This window comes from Astatotilapia calliptera, chromosome 10 (assembly GCF_964374335.1).
Source record: "Astatotilapia calliptera chromosome 10, fAstCal68.1, whole genome shotgun sequence".
NCBI lineage: Eukaryota > Metazoa > Chordata > Actinopteri > Cichliformes > Cichlidae > Astatotilapia > Astatotilapia calliptera.
In genome coordinates, this window is record NC_137431.1 from 6,978,974 (window position 1) to 6,997,816 (window position 18,843).

The 18,843-nt window shown below is 43.8% G+C and overlaps 1 protein-coding gene across 5 annotated transcripts in view; it reads left to right on the plus strand.

Moving 5' to 3' along the window:
- Positions 1–18,843, plus strand: part of cblb (Cbl proto-oncogene B, E3 ubiquitin protein ligase) — a 158,382-nt gene that overhangs the window by 81,028 nt on the left and 58,511 nt on the right. For all 5 annotated transcript variants that reach the window (XM_026181707.2, XM_080307438.1, XM_026181708.2 and 2 more), the window contains 3 exons: positions 1,419–1,613; positions 9,783–10,160; positions 14,393–14,484. In XM_026181707.2, coding sequence (XP_026037492.2) covers positions 1,419–1,613; positions 9,783–10,160; positions 14,393–14,484 — 665 coding nt within the window. The remainder of the gene's footprint in view (positions 1–1,418; positions 1,614–9,782; positions 10,161–14,392; positions 14,485–18,843) is intronic.

Consider the following 18,843-nt stretch of genomic DNA (forward strand, 5'->3'; position numbering starts at 1 on the left):
TACAGATACGCTTCCCAACCCCCTGAGCCACGGTCGCCCATGTACAAAATATCAGTTTGTACATGCTTCAGATAGCTTTTCTTCAAATTCTTTAATTCTCACTCGCTTTTGCAACTTTGTAATTTTGTGTTACTCGTAGCAACAACTCCACCTCATTGTTAGTCCATTTAAAAAACCTGGTGCTTTTCCTCGACAGTTTGCCGTGACGTTTCAAAGAGCCGGAAAGTAAATAAAGGGCAGACAGAAATGAGGCAGGCCGAATCTTAGTGTTTCACGCACGTGCAATGCTTGAACGTAAGCGTTTTCGGCCGTTTCAATGTGGACGCACATCTCTGTGAAAACGACTGAAAGTGTGGACGCAGAGCGTTTTCAGACCTTTTCACCTTTTCAAATCTATTCAGGATGTGTGGACGTAGCCTGAGTCATCCTCACCTGTGATGAGGCCGACTATGGCAGAGTCGTCAGACAACTTCTGTAGGTGGCAGCGTGGGGAGTTGATGTAGAAGTCTGCAGTGTAGAGGGTGAAGAGGAATGGTGCCAGCATAGTTCCCTGTGGGGCCCCCGTACTGCAGACCAGCATATCAGAGACACAGCCCTGTGCCCTCACATATCGTGGGCGTCCTGTGAGGTAGTCCAGTATCCACTGGGACACGTGGTGGTCCACTCCTGATAGCTCCAGCTTGTCCCTCAGAAGTCGTGGCTGAATGGTGTTAAAAGCACTGGAGAAATCAAAGAACAGGGTAGCTGGGGACCAGGAGAAGATGAGCAGTGACTGGCTGTCATTGTTGACCAGCCAAGCTAAAAGCATTGTGGTTCATGGTTAAAAAAACTGCTGATGGTTTGACACCATCTGATGACATCTTCTTATGGTTGTTAGTCATAACCATTGACTACAATTGGTAGTAACGCTAAGACGGAGACTTATAAAATTTACAGAAGTTAGGATGGTGGAGCCATTTGAGCCATTTCTAAACAACTGCAGATTCCAAGGCTTACTTCCACAGTCCAAAAAAGAGCATTGGCCAAGCATGTGTGAACATGAGTGTTAATGTTTATCTGTCTCTATGTGTTAACCCTGTGACAGACTGGCAGTCTGTCCAGGTTGTACTCTGCCTTTTGCCCCATGACAGCTGATGATAGATAGTACAGTACTATTGAAAATTGAATACTGAGCTCTAGGTTATATCTAACCTTCTCATTATGTTGGCTATGATACATCACTTCTGGAGCAGTGGCGAGAGCATAATCTCGGGTAATCAAAATGGGAAATAACATTTTACCACATTTTAAAGTGGTGTAGATTTGCTTCCATCTATCCCCTATAAAGAATGTGGATTCTAGCAGTCTCTAATCAGGATAGAACTGGTAATAAACGACTAAGATTTTTTTTTTAAAAGTTTATTTACCTTTTCCCTTAGCAATGTGGTGAGCATCAGAAATCGCCAATGGTGTCGCCCAGTTCTTCACCTGTCAGCCAACACAGAAAAGCCCATGGGGGAAACTCCAGCCAATGTGTCCAGCACCTCAGCCTCCCACCTGTCCCACCACGACGTGACCTTATCAACAAAGGTGCCATTCGCTCCCCATCTGCCAGTCCCATCTGCTCCCCCAAGGTCAGTCACAGTTCAGCACACTGCCACTATGAAACCCCTCATATGTTCACCTGGCACACAAGTGTTTAAGTTTATTTACACAGTTTCTACAATGTTTACTGACCAGCAGAGAATTTACATGACAATCCACAAATTACTCCAAGTGCCCCAAATGCTGCTAATTAAATCCACTTGATTCACTCACTGATCATGATTATCAACTGTTACCATCTCTATAAAAGTAGCAGTCTTGAGTATTAAGGTACGTGTTATCACAATGCTATGGAGACCCAGAGTTTACTGACAGTACTATTTGAAAAAAAAAACCAAACTGAACAAATATGGCTTATTTGGAAGGTTGCTCTCTAAAAAGAACATGTTTGCATAGCTTAGGTTTTTTTTTTAAAAGTTCATCTGAACAAGCCAGAAGATTTCTGGAGCAGTATCCTTTGGACAGCAAAAACCAAAGTGGAGATGTTTTGCCATAATCTACAGTGCTATGTCTGATCAAAAGCAGACACTGAATATTGGCAAACACACGTCATTCCAGCTGTCAAGCACCGTAGCTTGAGTCAGTCATATGAAAAGGAATATTTTTGTAATCTATGAGGAGTTCAGGGCTGGATGTAATTGTAATTATAATGGTCTGTATAATTATTTAATAGTCTTTGCCACATTGTTGCTGCTGCTATCTCTCCTTGGTTATCGTTTGAAAAAATGACACTTTAATATCTATATTATAATATATATATTTAATATCTGGACAACAAAGATTTAAGAAACACTTCATTTATACAGTGAAATACAGTGGGGCAAAACAAGTATTTAGTCAGCCACCGATTGTGCAAGTTCCCCCACCTAAAATGATGACAGAGGTCAGTAATTTGCACCAGAGGTACACTTCAACTGTGAGAGACAGAATGTGAAAAAAAAATCGATGAATCCACATGGTAGGATTTGTAAAGAATTTATTCGTAAATTAGGGTGGAAAATAAGTATTTGGTCACCTCAAACAAGGAAAATCTCTGGCTCTCACAGACCTGTAACGTCTTCTGTAAGAAGCTTTTCTGTCCCCCACTCGTTACCTGTATGAATGGCACCTGTTTGAACTCATCATCTGTATAAAAGACACCTGTCCACAGCCTCAAACAGTCAGACTCCAAACTCCGCCATGGCCAAGACCAAAGAGCTTTCGAAGGACACCAGGAAAAGTATTGTAGACCTGCACCAGACTGGGAAGAGTGAATCTACAATAGGCAAGCAGCTTGGTGTGAAAAAATCAACTGTGGGAGCAATCATCAGAAAATGGAAGACATACAAGACCACTGATAATCTCCCTTGATCTGGGGCTCCACGCAAGATCTCATCCCGTGGGGTCAAAATGATCATGAGAATGGTGAGCAAAGATCTCAGAACCACACGGGGCCCGTCTGAAGTTTGCCAGAGAGCACATGGATGATACAGCAGAGGATTGGGAGAATGTCATGTGGTCAGATGAAACCAAAGTAGAACTTTTTGATATAAACTCAACTCGTCGTGTTTGGAGGAAGAAGAATACTGAGTTGCATCCCAAGAACACCATACCTACTGTGAAGCATGGGGGTGGAAACATCATGCTATGGGGCTGTTTTTCTGCCAAGGGGACAGGACGACTGATCCGTGTTAAGGACAGAATGAATGGGGCCATGTATCGTGAGATTTTGAGCCAAAACCTCCTTCCATCAGTGAGAACTTTGAAGATGAAACGAGGCTGGGTCTTCCAACATGACAATGATCCAAAACACACCGCCCGGGCAACAAAGGAGTGGCTCCGTAAGAAGCATTTGAAAGTCCTGGAGTGGCCTAGCCAGTCTCCAGACCTCAACCCCATAGAAAATCTGTGGCGGGAGTTGAAAGTCCGTGTTGCTCGGCGACAGCCCCAAAACATCACTGCTCTCGAGAAGATCTGCATGGAGGAATGGGCCAAAATACCAGCTACTGTGTGTGCAAACCTGGTAAAGACCTATAGTAAACGTTTGACCTCTGTTATTGCCAACAAAGGTTATGTTACAAAGTATTGAGTTGTATTTTTGTTATTGACCAAATACTTATTTTCCACCCTGATTTACGAATAAATTCTTTACAAATCCTACCATGTGGATTCATGGATTTTTTTTTCACATTCTGTCTCTCACAGTTGAAGTGTACCTCTGGTGCAAATTACTGACCTCTGTCATCATTTTAGGTGGGGGAACTTGCACAATCGGTGGCTGACTAAATACTTTTTTTGCCCCACTGTATGATGAAACCTTTGGACTATGTCTTCCTTACAACCCTCACATAATTAATGATAAATTTAAAACAAAAATTCACAAATTATTAGCATATTCAGAACATTTTATTAAATATTAGAGACAAATTGCTGTGTACATCTCGTTACTATCCAAATAACCTACAGTTACCGTATTTACATGGGTAAAAAATGTTTCTCAAGACTCGAGCCCCAAACCTCGAGTCTAAGTCTCAAGTCTGAAGGCTTTGGTTTTTGCAACTTAACTGTGACTCGAGTCTAAGTCGCGAGTGCAAGTAGCCATCTCTGGTTTGACACCCCTGTCTTGTGATTTGTTCAGATTCAGTTTTGCAATCCTAAACCAGGGCTCGCAAAATTTCAAAATCCCTGGTAGCCCTTCGGGCAGGGACTCTTCAGTTTTTGGTAGCCCAAAATAAATTTAAGTAGCCCGAATAAAAACGAGAGCAATTTTTTGATTGATGATTTGTTTCCTGTTTTGTTTCCGTTACAATATTATACTTTAATGTATAATATTGTAACGGAAACAAAACATTAATCAAAAAATTGTTGAAACACAAATTACAACATTGTATAAAAATTGCAATCATCAACTCAAATACTTGGTTCTAATTGAACAGAAATTTCTATGAACTTGTAAGAACTGTGTAGGACATGAATCAGTCTGTGTCAGATCCTGAATTTGAAATTTCCACTGAAGTCACGGGTAAGAGGCAAGTGGAACCAAGATCGAGGCCATTTGCTTTTTGAAGTTTGCAAAGACTACTAAATTTTGCCAGTGGTAGTTCACTCTTTCCAACATAGTACGGTGTTCTAAACAGATTTTTCAGGTTTATTTTTAGTATGTTATTTGGAATCGGTGTTTGTTCTGGGAAAGATATTGCAGACTGAGCAATAATGCATTTCTTGCATTTTTCATGGGTTCTATTGGGGGCCTTTCTTAAAATTACTGGTCCCAGTAACAAAGGCGCTTGTCGACTCAGAAATCAAGGGAAAACCAACAACATACCCGGTAGAACATTATGTTATTTACACGGGTGCACATAAGTGGTCCGCATGTGCGCATTCGCTGTCAAAATAAAAGACGCGCACCAGATAAGAAGTTGCAACGCGCGTTTGCATCCATATAATTAGTGCGCATGCGCCAACCAGCGTGCAGCCTGTTACAGTCGCTCCTGCTTTTTCTCTTAGTTTAGCTCTTTTTTTCTTGCGTATTCTTTTTTTTCTGACTTGTATTTTCATCCGTTTATTATCTTTTACTCAATCATGTGGATTGAGAGAGTTTTTGTTCTTCTGGTGGCCGTGGAACTGTTACTTTTATCAAGGAACGGGACCGCGGCACATCTCCTACACTCACGGACTGTTTACTCCAGAGATCAGCTGATCGCCCTGATGCCGGCCGGCTCGCTGGCCAGGCCCGCAGAAGTACCAGCTGAAATTTGGAGTAAACACATCGATGCAGAGGTCAAGGACAGAAGAGAAGAAAGAAGGAGATGGTGAGACAGCGGAGGCTCGAAGCGAGGAGGAGGTATAAACCGTGTCTGCCGTCTATCGTAATGGGAACTGTCCGATCGTTATCGAATAAAATCGACGAGCTCTCAGCACTGGTACGGAGTCAGAGGGAATACCGAGAGTGTAGCCTGATTTGTTTCACCGAATCATGGATGCACCAGGACATTCCCGATGAGAATGCTTCCGTGGAAGGCTTCCATACTGTTCGCGCGGACAGGGACAGCATCGCTAGCGGTAAGCGGAAAGGAGGTGGGCTTGCTGTTTTAGTTAACAACCGGTGGTGTAACCCTGCCAACATAACAATCAAAGAAAGGATTTGTTGCCCGGACATTGAACTGTGTGCTGTTGGACTCAGGCTGTATTATTTACCCAGGGAATTCTCTCACGTCATCTTGGTGGCTGTTTATGTTCCTCCCTCTGCTAACCCCACAGCTGCATGTGACACTATCCACTCTGCCATAGCCCGGTTACAGACTCAGCACCCGAGTGCCTTTATTGTGATCTCGGGTGACTTCAACCATGTATCACTGGACAATACACTAACAACATTCAGACAATATGTGGACTGTCCCACCAGGGGAGAAAAAATTCTAGACCTACTGTATGCTAATGTCAAAAATGCATACAGCTCCTCCTCCCTCCCCCCACTTGGTAGGTCAGATCATAACCCGATTCACCTCATCCCCCGCTATGTGCCAATTGTGAGGAGGGAACCTGTGACCATGAGGACTGTTAGGAGGTGGTCAGAGGAGGCCTTAGCGGAACTACAGGGCTGTTTCGAGGTGACCAACTGGGAAACACTCTGCGAGCCTCACGCCGAGGGCATCAATGGGCTTCCTGAGTGTATCACAGACTACATAACTTTCTGCACCGACTCCATTGTTCCAGCTCAGACTGTTCATTGTTACCCAAATAACAAGCCGTGGGTGACTAAGGACATCAAAGCCCTCCTCAACAACAAGAAGAGGGCTTTCAGAGGGGGCAATAAAGAGGAGGTGAGGAATGTCCAGGTGTTACTAAAGGACAAGATCAGAGAGGCTAAGGACAATTACAGGAGGAAGCTGGAGTGGAAACTCCAGCAGAACAGCATGAGAGAGGTGTGGAGGGGCATGAAGACCATCACTGGATTCAGGCCAACCAACAGCAGGGGAGCTGAGGGAGGTGAGAATAGAGCTAACGAGTTGAATCTGTTTTTCAATAGATTCGACACCACAGTGTCTGCTCACACCCCCACAACCGCACCTGTAGTCAGCCTGGAATCCAGAGCCACACCACTGTGCCAGCCTCTCTCTTCACATGGCGCTGTTGCCTCCTGTGAGATTCCAGACACCCCTCCCCCACCCATCACCTTCACTCAAGAGATGCAAATGAGGAGACTTCACTCAGGCAAGTCTGCTGGACCAGACGGAGTGAGTCCCCTCGTCCTCAAGACCTGTGCCCCCCAGCTGTGTGGAGTCTTTCATAAACTGTTTATGCTGAGTCTGAGTCTGCAGAGGGTCCCAGTGATGTGGAAGACATCATGCCTCGTCCCTGTACCAAAGACACCACGTCCCAGTGGCCCCCAGGATTATAGGCCCGTGGCACTGACCTCTCACATCATGAAGACCCTGGAAAGGCTCATCCTGGACCAGCTGCGACCCATAGTAAGACCACATCTGCATCCCCTTCAGTTCGCTTATCAGCCTCGTCTCGGAACTGAGGACGCCATCATCTACCTGCTCAATCGTGTCTACACCCATCTGGACCAGCCGGCGAGCACTGTGAGGGTCATGTTTTTTGACTTTTCTAGTGCTTTCAATACCATCAGGCCGACCCTCCTGGGTGATAAGTTAGCAGCGATGCAGGTGGATGCTTCTCTGGTGTCCTGGATTGTTGATTACCTGACAGGAAGACCACAATATGTACGTCTCCCACAGTGTGTGTCTGACAAGGTAATCAGCAACACAGGGGCACCACAGGGGACTGTCCTCTCCCCCTTCCTCTTCACCCTCTACACCACAGACTTCAGCCACTGCACAGAGACCTGCCATCTTCAGAAGTTTTCTGATGACTCTGCGGTGGTTGGATGCATCAGCAGGAATGATGAGACAGAGTACCGGGCTGTGGTCGACTCCTTTGTCACGTGGTGTGAGCAGAATCATCTGCAGCTCAACGTGGCAAAGACCAAGGAACTGATCGTGGACTTCAGGAAGACCAGGAAACACTTGACCCCTGTTTCAATCCAGGGGGTCAGTGTTGACATTGTGGAGGACTATAAATACCTTGGAGTACACATTGACAATAAACTGGACTGGGCTAAAAACACCACAACACTTTACAGGAAGGGCCAGAGTCGTCTCTATTTTTTGAGGCGACTGAGGTCTTTCAACATCTGCCAGAAAATGCTCAGGATTTTCTATGAGTCTGTTGTGGCCAGTGCGATCCTCTATGCTGTTGCATGCTGGGGAGCAGGCTGAGGGTAGCAGATGCCAACAGACTTAATAAACTAATCCGTAAGGCCAGTAATGTTGTGGGGATGGAGCTGGACTCCCTCAAGGTGGTGTCGGAGAGGCGGATGCTGTCCAAGATAAAGACAATGTTGGATAACACCTCCCACCCACTCCATGACATGCTGGTCAGTCACAGGAGCACGTTCAGTGAGAGACTGAGATTACCGAAAAGCACTACTGAAACGACACAAGAAATCTTTCCTGCCTGTGGCCATCTCCCTGTACAACGCATGCACTTAACACACTGGTTACTGCTACAACTACACATGTTTCTTTTCCAGCTATTTATTAAGGAGTGACTTATGTATATGTATATATATGTATATATTGTACTATTCTTAGTTAGCGTATTGTCTGTCTTGTTAATGTTGGTTTATGTTGGTTTATAATAGAGCACTGTAACAAAAAATAATTTCCCCCAGGGATCAATAAAGTATTCTGATTCTGATTCTGATATAAAAAGGCACTGTTTTTGTCCGCTAGAGTGGGATTTTCACGGCACATTCTGCACTAAATCTCTGTGCATTCATCATTTGTTTGAAGCCAGCTCACCTCCTGCAACCACTTTTCCGAGAATACGTGCTTCTTTTGTGGTTCGGACTCCTTCTGACATTTCTTTGGAGGTGGAGGAACACCAAAGTAATTGCGTAAAGGAGCTTGCTTCTTCGACATCTTTAAGAGTTCTAAATAAATGTCTGTTCTCCTCCAGAAAATCTTATGTACGCAAACACGCGTTGCAACTTCTTATCTTGTGCGCGTTTTTTATTTTGACAGTGAATGCGCACCTGCGGACCACTTATGTGCACCCCTGGTTATTTAGCTTGTCATATTGCAGCCACAGAAATTCTTTTGTCCATGAAACCATAAAGCTGCACTTTCTTTTTGCCTTATAGTCTGATTTGTCATAACTTTTCCGTTTTGTGGTAAGCTTTTCTTTGGCTGTCACTCCTTCACCCTGACCTGTCTTATTTGGCTCAGCAGAACTAAAATATATATCCTGCTGCTTTTACACACGCACTCACATAACGCTCAGCGATTCTCTGCGCGATCAACCTCTCACATGTTTAAGCTTGCTGCGGGAGATTTCACTTGTCATGTTTGCATAGTAAGCTAACGATTAATAAGACGATATCAGAGGAATTGGTGCGCAAATTATCGTCACCAATCAGTGCTATCGCTCTCTATACACAGTTCGCACGATTGCAAAGTGAAAGCAAAAAACAAGCGCAAATTCAAACGCAATTTCAATATGTCACATATTGACAGTGGCTCACCGATGCCAATGACATAATTACCCAGCTACATTTCCGAAAGAATGCAAAAGCATTGACATATATTTTTCCTTCCTACGATAGCCCGACGGGCAGGGCAGAGATAGATTTTGGTAGCCCGACTGGAAAAATCGCTAGCCGTTGGGCTAGCGATTTTGCGAGCCCTGCTAAACCATGTTCTTTTAAGTAGAAAAATGCTTTTTTTCTGGCAACCCTTTTAATCCAAGGCACAGTCATACTTGTTCAGTCTTTTGCAAACTGAACTTTAACATTTAACTAATAATAACAGAGTCCTGTAGAGTCTGAGATTTGGCTCTTGGGTTTTCTGTATTTTCTCTGAGCATTTTACAGAGGTAAATTTATGGAGATTTTTACTCCTGGGAAGATTATGGCATTGTGTTAGCACACACCTGAAAGTGTGAATAGTTATCTGTCTCTCTGTGTTGGCCCTGCGATCTGTTCAGAGTGTACCCTTCCTGTTGCCCTATGGTAGCTGGGAGAGGCTCCAGTTTCCCCATGAAGAGAATGGATGGACGACCAGATTAATTAAAAGAATTTAAAAAAATGTAAATCCAGGTATCAAATTAGTTGTCTCATTTAATTGAACAACTTTATCTTTCTACCCCTTTAGTCTTCACCAGGCATATCTAGGAAGCAAGACAAGCCTCTTCCAGCCCCACCTCCTCCACAGAGGGACCCACCACCACCTCCTCCTCCCGACCGTCCTCCTCCTGTCCCCCCTGAATCACACCACTCTTCGCTCCCCAGTTCCTCGTACATGTCCTCTTCTTCTACAGGCATGCTGTCAGAATTCCAAATTTCCTCTGAGACTTGGTGCTCCAAAGACAGCCATTTGACAGATGCACACAAGACTGGAGGGGAACACCAACTCCAGCTGGGACCCACTGTGCCTTGTCACTTGCACCGAAGACCACTCAGTTGTCCATCTGTGGAATTTGTGAGGTTACATCAAAGGTTGGACGGGGCAGGAAATTCAGAGAGCTCCAAGGTAAAGATTACGTGTCTTTTAAATATTTAAAATGATAAGCCAGTACTGGACTGTATTTTTTTGAATTTACTAAGTAAAAGAAAGGATAAACTCTCACAATTCTGGGAGGAAGAATCCTAACTGTGACTTTGTTTAGTCTCTTCATTCTGCCCCGTGAGGTTCGATGTGTCCAGAACTGTGGGATGGGTTTGTCATGGTTCTTTGACCCAATGTTTTGTTTGTGTGGACTTTTGAAGCTTGTTTATTATCACTGTTGTATTCTTAAAGACTGATTTATTTTTCTTAGTTTAGTTTCCATGTGCTTATGAGTTTCTGATTATTGTTTTACCTCAGGGATTCATGTTAGTTTGGATTTTTTAGTTTTCTTTAGCATTTCCCCTTTTGTCTTACCCTCTGTCCTTGTTTATTACCCTTCAGTAGGGCTGCCACAAACGATTATTTTGATAGTCAACTAGTCACCGATTATTTTTGCGATTAGTCGACTAATCAGATCATGCATCCATTAGACGTACAGCTTATTGCACCAGCATGCATCTGCTCTTATATAACTATCATTAGCTTACAGCTTTAAGTGTTTAAGGTATGTGCTAACTAAAAATAAAGACAAGATGATAGTTTATTAAATTTTAATGAAATTTGCAGATTGTTTCGGTGAAGTTTAATAAACTCCTTGCTATCTAAAATATAACAGGACACCGGAGTATATTCTCCAGCATCTCACACTTCTGATAATCAGTTGTCTGCTTGACGTTTATTCAGCTGTGTAAAAACTATAACTTTAATCTCAGCCAAACCGATTTACTCAGGAACAAATAAAATACAAAAAAAAAAAAAAAAAAGCCAAACAATAACATTTTTAAGTTATCTAAGTGACCTATATATGTTTAACCTGAGTAGCGAAAGTCCACGGTGGGTTTGAAAACGATTTGCAGGGAGTCCGGTGTTCTCACGGGCTCTAGTGAGCCTTGCTCCCGGCTAGCTATCGAGCTAGTGGGTAACAGACATCTCCGAAAACGTCGAGGCACTTTTGAAAATATGTGGTGTCTTGATAAACTGAGCAGATATTTGAGGTTTACACAGTTACATTCTCGCTACAGACTGGCGACCTGTCCAGCGTGTACCCCGCCTCTCGCCCTATGACAGCTGGGATAGGCTCCAGCCCCCCCCCCCCCGCGACCCTGAAAAGGAGAAGCGGAAACAAATGGATGGATGGATGGATGGATGGGTTTATTTTGTGACCCAGAAAGAATAATAAGAGTTATATTAAAACTAACTAGCTGCCGCCATTGTTGGAAACTGAGCTGGGCTGCGCTATGAATTCTGGGACACAGCTTCTTCTTCGGGTTTTAACGGCAGCTGGCATCCTTGTACATACACTGCTGCCATCTTCTGTTTCAGTCCGTTATTACACTCTTAAATTCTACTACTTATTCCTGCGTCTTTTGTGATCTTACAAAGCTTCAAACGACGCGTCGACTATTAAATCAGTCGTCGACGTAATCGTGACTAGTCGACTAACCGTGGCAGCCCTACCCTTCAGTGTCTCTTTCTCTCTCTATCTACATCTGTGTCACTTCATCTCTCTCTCATCCCAGTCAGACCTCGGTGTTCTGTCTCCCTTCCCATGTTCTTCTCTGTATTTTATCCTTTGCCTCCCCAGTTTGTTATGTGTTTCCATGTTTGTTAACCCTCAGGTTTCTTCAGGTTCCATGGGCTCTGTTGCTAGCATGTCACGGTTTAGTTTCTCTGTTTTAGTTCCCCATTCCGTTTTGTTTTTTTATTTTTGTACCATTCAACAATCAGCCTTAATAAACGGCTCACCTCCAGTTAACTCCTTCCTGCCTCCCAGTGTTTGCATTTAGGTTCTCACTTCAAGCTTCCCTGAGTCTGTACACCTTGAGACCTTAATAGGATTACATGGCTCTGTAGCGTGCCGCTGTGTTAAACTATGTAAATGTGAGCATGTCACTGAATTTGCAGCTAAAAAAAGAACTTCAATATATGTGTATTTTGGAGTGGTGTATAATAAAAAGTCTGACCATAATATGGTAATGCCATATTAATTTCAAGGCTTTCATAACATGTTTTAGATCAAAAGGTAAATCATATAAAATACTTATTATTAAATTACATTAATATTTAAAAATACAAATATAAAAGGTTTATTTCACAAGCCAATAAAAATTTACATGGGCCATTCCACTGACCTGAGGGTTGTAAGGTTGGACACTGATTTATTATTAATATTAATTAATACTACCACGTCATAATGTCTGTTTTCGGCAGCACAACACTTGCCTCCTCATGTCAGAAAGCCTTCCAAGAAGAAAGTTTTTTTTTATGCCTTAGTTTAGATTGTATGTATATTATTTTATTTGACTTTGACTGTACTTTAGATTATTTATATATTTTTGCATTTAAAAAATGTTTTCTTTAAAAGCTTAAATTTCAATATGGCACGTACAAACAATCACAGCATTTAGTTGTTGTTTTTTGACAGATATTGTATGCAGCTAAACTTTAAAACATTGCAGTTTCTAAAATGGAAACCAATGGGTTAGGGTTAGGTTTCATTCTAAAAGACCAGTGTTTTTTCTCGTTTTAATATTTATTATTACTTGTTAACAAGACAAAAGTACTTCTTGCAAAATTACTTGGTTAATCAATGGAATAATTGATAGATTACTCTATACTAAAATAATAGGTCGCTGCAGCCCTAGGTTACTCTAACATTTGGTTAAATCTTTTCTTGAGGACTATAATGGTAAATCTAAATATTTTTGGAGATTCTCTAACATTTCTCTTAGACCCAGTGTCAGATCAAAATTTTGACCATTACAAAAATAAATGTTATCTTAACAGCCTCCATTGGACGTTCTATCTCACTTAACTAAGATGGGGAATACTCTAAGATTGCTCGAAAGTTTGTAATAAGCACAAGCTTAACAAGCATCATGATCACTGATCAGTTTACTTTTTATTAAACACAAACTTTTCCTGGACTGCCGTTGGTGGATTCATGGATGTAGTCACTAGTCATTGGGCTCCTTCCTTCCGCTTAGTGTATAGCTTCAGGTTGCTGGACCCTCCATGCATGGTCAGTAGTTTTCTTGTCTTGATGTCAGTGGCTTCTATCTCCTCCTTTGGCCAGCTTATTATCTCAGAAAGGTATCTGACAATTGGCAGGGCATAGGTGTTGATTCCTTAGATGTTGTTCTTCCCATTCAGCTGACTCCTCGGGACTTGCCTTACTCTCTGCAGGTACTTGGTGGGTGCAGCTTTCCAAACAGCCTGTGGGAACACCTCTCAGCTGTTGTTTTGGCCCTCTGGTGTTTCTACCTCTTCCTTTCTATGCCCCTTTCATGTTTAAAACTGTGTGCCCATTCATCTTAGCTTCCCTTCTGGGGATCCTTGGGGATCAGGACTATCCGGCCTTCAGTTAGCCATTCCATTCCATTGGTAGCTGGTTCATTTGTACTGCCAAGTGGAATGTAGTTAGCCAGTAGGCATGAATCATGTTAGGACCTGGTGCTGTCCAACTCTTCCTGCTTGAGTCTCTGGATGTCTGTCACTTTGACGTCACTGGATCCTGATCAAAACCGTATTTGTTTCAATTTTGAAAATAAAGTTAATTAACTATTAGGAACTATTGTTTCCTGTGTAAAAGTGGAAATGCTGACAACTGACATTCGACTTTTGTAATGCTGAAGAAATCAATAGATTAATGGGACAGCAGAGGCTTCTGAACGTGTCTTTGAATTCTCTGGTTTTAAAGATTTCTTCTGTCCTAGGGGGCACTGCTTTTACATTATTGCAAGTAATAATAATAATAATTCTCAAAAAGTAATTCATCTTTCTCAGAACACTTTTTCAGTGACTGTAGGAAACATTATTTGAAAAAACAGTTTTTACCCCATAGCAATAAAATGCTGATGGGGTAAGCAACGCATGATTTTGATATTTATGCTACAGGTGAATCTACTAAAAATCTATGAGGATTTTGAATCAGGGTCTATTTTGGGAATGATATAACTCAAGAAGGAAGTCCCCTTGGATTTTCAAATTTATACCATAAATGTATCTACTTGCAATGACAGCTGCCAATATTTTTACAAAAGGTTTTTTTTTTCATCATTAAGGATGGGTTCTTCTACATGAAAGATATTTTGATTTATTTCTGATTGCCACATCACAGATACCACATCCATTTTCTCTTTTGTGTGTCTGTGCAGCCCTTCTGTAATGGCGAGCAAGTCAGTGATGAGTACGACATCGTTCCCTCACGGCAGTTGCCAACTCAGTCCAAACTTTGTAGTAGCCACAAGTGAGTATCACATCTCACACACACACACACACACACACACACACACACACACACACACACACACACACACACACATAAATATTTATCTAGCTGGATATGAACAAATATTCCCAGAAAATATCCTGGAAATTTCTGGTTAATCTGCATTTTTAAGTCAGTTTTGATGCTGCTCTAAAACTGTAGATTAACCAGCCTTTGACAAGGCTGTGTCTCAGATTTTGAGTCAAGATTGTGTGCTTTTAAAAAAAATGAAAACATACTGTTATGCTGTGCATGCTATAGACATCTTGGATACTCAGCTGTATCTGAGAAACTACATGACTTGTGTTTTACCTTATTTTCAGCAAGTGAGCTTTACATGTATGGATTTGAAGTAGATAAAGTGCTTAAAGTGTAAAACACTGTATACATGGACAAATGGGACAACTGTAAAATGCCTTGAGTGGTCAGTAAGATTAAGAGTGCTCTAATACATGTATAAACAAAATCTCTCTACTCGCCATGTGGGCTGTTTTTATTCTTTAACCACTTAAGCCCCACGCCCCCGGTACCGGGGGCAAAAAGGAGATCACGTCAGTGTTGCCAACTTAACGACTTTGTCGCTGTATTTAGCGAGTTTTCAGACCCCCTTAGCGACTTTTTTTCTAAAAAGCAACCAGCGACAAATCTGGCGACTTTTTCTGGTGTTATTGGAGACTTATTTATGACGACTTTTTGACGTGAAAGTGCGTATCGCTCCTACTCTCAACAAGCAGCGTGTGCTGCCGTGGGCACCTCGCCCGTGCCAAAGCGCTCACGGGTGGAGGATAGTCCTCCCCCAGCTGCTATCAGGACAGGAGACGTCCACGCCTATGAGTCCAAACTGCAAATGAATCGCGCATGAGCGAAGCCACTGCTCCCGCGCTGACTGTAACGCAGTGGAATTGAACTCAGGACCTTCTTGCTGTGCGGCAACAGTGCTAACCACCGTGCCACCGTGCTGCCTCGTTATAGTACTGAGTTAATAATTCAGACAGTTCTTTACTCACAAGTTTATAAAATTCAGAAGGGAGTCCATCCAAACCAGTTGATTAATTACTGATTCCACTTCCTCTCTTTTAATTTCCCCAACCGAGGTCTCATAAGTGACAGAATTTAATAGTTCAACTTCACTTAGAAGATTGTTAACAGTGTCACTATGGGTGAAATATCTCCGAACAATAGTCCCTAATAACTTCTAACTTCTAATCTTTTCCCTTCTTCTTTGAAAACTGACTTTCCATGTTTGTCCTTAATTGAGACAATGAAATCATTTCCACATTTCTTTTGATTATTTAAATGGTAAATGGTAAATGGCCTGTATTTATATATAGCGCTTTTACTAGTCCCTAAGAACCCCAAAGCGCTTTACATATCCAGTCATCCACCCATTCACACATACATTCACACACTGGTGATGGCAAGCTACATTGTAGCCACAGCCACCCTGGGGCGCACTGACAGATTAGAATCATATAATCGCTATTCCCATGAAATTCAGTACATCTCAACATATTAAATAAAACTTCTCTGTTGACTCGATCAATGCTCTCCTTAAGAGACATCCTTTGATTTTCTTCCTCTTCTTGTTTCTCCTTCTTATTTCTTAAATATATATATATATCTACTTACATCTTCATTGTATTTCATATTCTTAGCATGATTTAATTATCTCGCAAAGTTCTGAGAAAGAGGCAGTAAAAATCTGAAGATGTAATATTTTCTTAATTTCAGATTTAACTTCGGGCACAAGCAAACCCGTCTGGTAACAAAGATGTATTCAGTTTCCAATAGTTCAAAAATTTGTGGGAGCAACAGGATATTGTTGCCATAACCACCATGTGATCAGAAAAGTCTGGGGGTTTTTTTGTTTTTGTTTTTGTTTTTTGGGGTTTTTTTGTTGTCCCGTTTGGATCTTTAGCCATCAGAATTGTTGTCTTAAGGCCACGAAAGATGCCAAGCGGATTTATTTTACCAAGTGGATCATCATGGCCTTGCCATATTGGTCCATTTGATTGACCTTTATTATAATTATGTATTTATTTTATTTTCGGTTGCTACAAACGGGACAGACATGACTGGGGATAGGACAGGGAGAAAGAATGAAAGAAAGAGAGGGAGAGAGAGAAGAGACGGTGAGAAAGGGGGGAAGAAAGAAAGAAAAACAAACAAAACACCTGGATCACCTGTATGGAGAAAAAAAACAAGAGAAAGCAAAAAAAAAAAAGAGCAACATAATAAATACAGCACTATCACAATAAACTAGCTAGCAGTAGATAACAGTAGATACTAAATATTAAACGCTATTGTGCAGCACGCAAGATACACAGCGCACAATGTGCTTTGAGGCAGCAGCCAAGAAAGGTGTAGTCTGCGTCTGTGAACACCCGTGTCTACACCTGTGTGCACACCTGTGTGGATCAGCATGCTTGTATTCCAAAGGTTTCTCCATGTAACGATCTGTTAGGGAGTGTGGCGAGCCACAGCCCCATCCCCCAGGGTATGAAGCAGGTATGGAGGAGATCCAGGCCCCAGACATCCAGAGGTCCCAGAGTACAAGGACCCGAGGAGGACCACCAAAAAGGGGGGGAACCGTGCCACCCTCATGGGAAGAGCTGAGTAGAGCCCCAAACGAGAGGTCACCCAGCAGCTACGGAGCAGAGGCCAGAGGAGGTTCCAGCAGTGGCGTGCCCGCGGGCTCTGCCAGCAGCCAGCTGTGTCAGAGAGGACCGAGCTTCAGGTCCAGAGGCCAGAGGCCTGAAGGCATCCCACCCCCCCCCCCCCTGGAAGGGGCCCAGCCGAGCCACAGGCGCCAGGCTCCGCCAATCGGCCACCAGGAGTGAGCCGGTACATACATGAGCGCTCAGCCCCAGTCGACAAGAACCACCAACACACCAACGTCTGAGGGCATCAGCCAGCGGCAGGGAGTGTGGTGAGGGGAGATAGGCCTCCGTACTTAGGAGGGCCTGAGATGTACCCAGAGAGGTTGAGTCTAACACCCAACCTGACATATAGACACAGACGAACAGGCGCACGCGGACACAAACGTGCATTCCCACCCCCATATACACAACCAAATACTTGGCACTCACCCAACGTGTAGACAGACACAAATAGACACTGCAGAGACAGTCACACTCCCCAAACATACTCTATATCCCAGGTCCAGGTACCCCCGCCCCCGGAGGGGCAAGCCACACCTAGACCCAGGAGATGTTACCCTTCTCTCTGTGGTGGAGGCAAGCGGACCACCTGCTTATCTGCAGTAGCAGGGAAGCCCCGCATCCCAGACCCCAGTCTGACGGCCAGCACCTCCTCCCAGCCCCCCAGCCCTGACGGCTAACAGAACCAGGGTGAGTGAAGACCCCAAACCTCCCTACCCCCGCTCATATGTAGTGTTGCTGTGTGCTGTTCTAAAGTGCATTTAAAACATCAGAGAGCAGCACGGCTCCTCCCGAAAACCCTTAGTGTCTATATGCATTTAAAATTGAGGGTAGGGCACGGTGGTTAGCACTGTTGCCGCACAGCAAGAAGGTCCTGAGTTCAATTCCACCATCAGGCCGGGGTCTTTCTGTGTGGAGTTTGCATGTTCTCCCCGTGTCTGCGTGGGTTCCCTCCGGGTACTCCGGCTTCCTCCCACCGTCCAAAGACATGCAGTTTGTGGGGATAGGTTAATTGGATAAATCCAAATTGCCACTAGGTGTAAATGTGCGAGTGAATGTGAGTATGAATGGTTGTCTGTCCTTGTGTGTTAGCCCTGCGACAGACTGGCGACCTGTCCAGGGTGTACCCTGCCTCTCGCCCTATGACAGCTGGGATTGGCTCCAGCACCCCCTGCGACCCTGAAAAGGATAAGCGGTAGCGAATGGATGGATGGATGGATGGATGGATGGATGGATGGATGGATGGTAGGGCACCAGCGCCAGAGGTGGGTTGGAATACACCGACCATCCTCTGGATGCTGTAAAACGTGCCCACCCCCAAGGCCCTATATGTATGTGTTATGTGAGAGTGTGAGTAATGTGGATGTCTAGGTTGCAGAATAAAATTGAGGCACAGGCGGCCAGAAGGGGACAGAGGGGGAGTGCCTTCCCTGCACCCTGGTGACATACCTGCACCTCAAGCCCTTGGTGTGTGGGTGGGTGTGGTAGAGCGGGAATAGGGAGGCAGCTGAGGATGGGGAGGGAAGAAAGGGAGGGGCAAGTGGCCCCTCCCTGGGGCCAGCTCCCCCGCTGACCCCAGTAGGCACCCCCACACTCTGGAACCCACCAGGGCAAGAGGGCCCAGGCCCATCCGGACCAGGGCCCACAGCAGCAGCACCGCCCAGCCCCACAGAGTCCG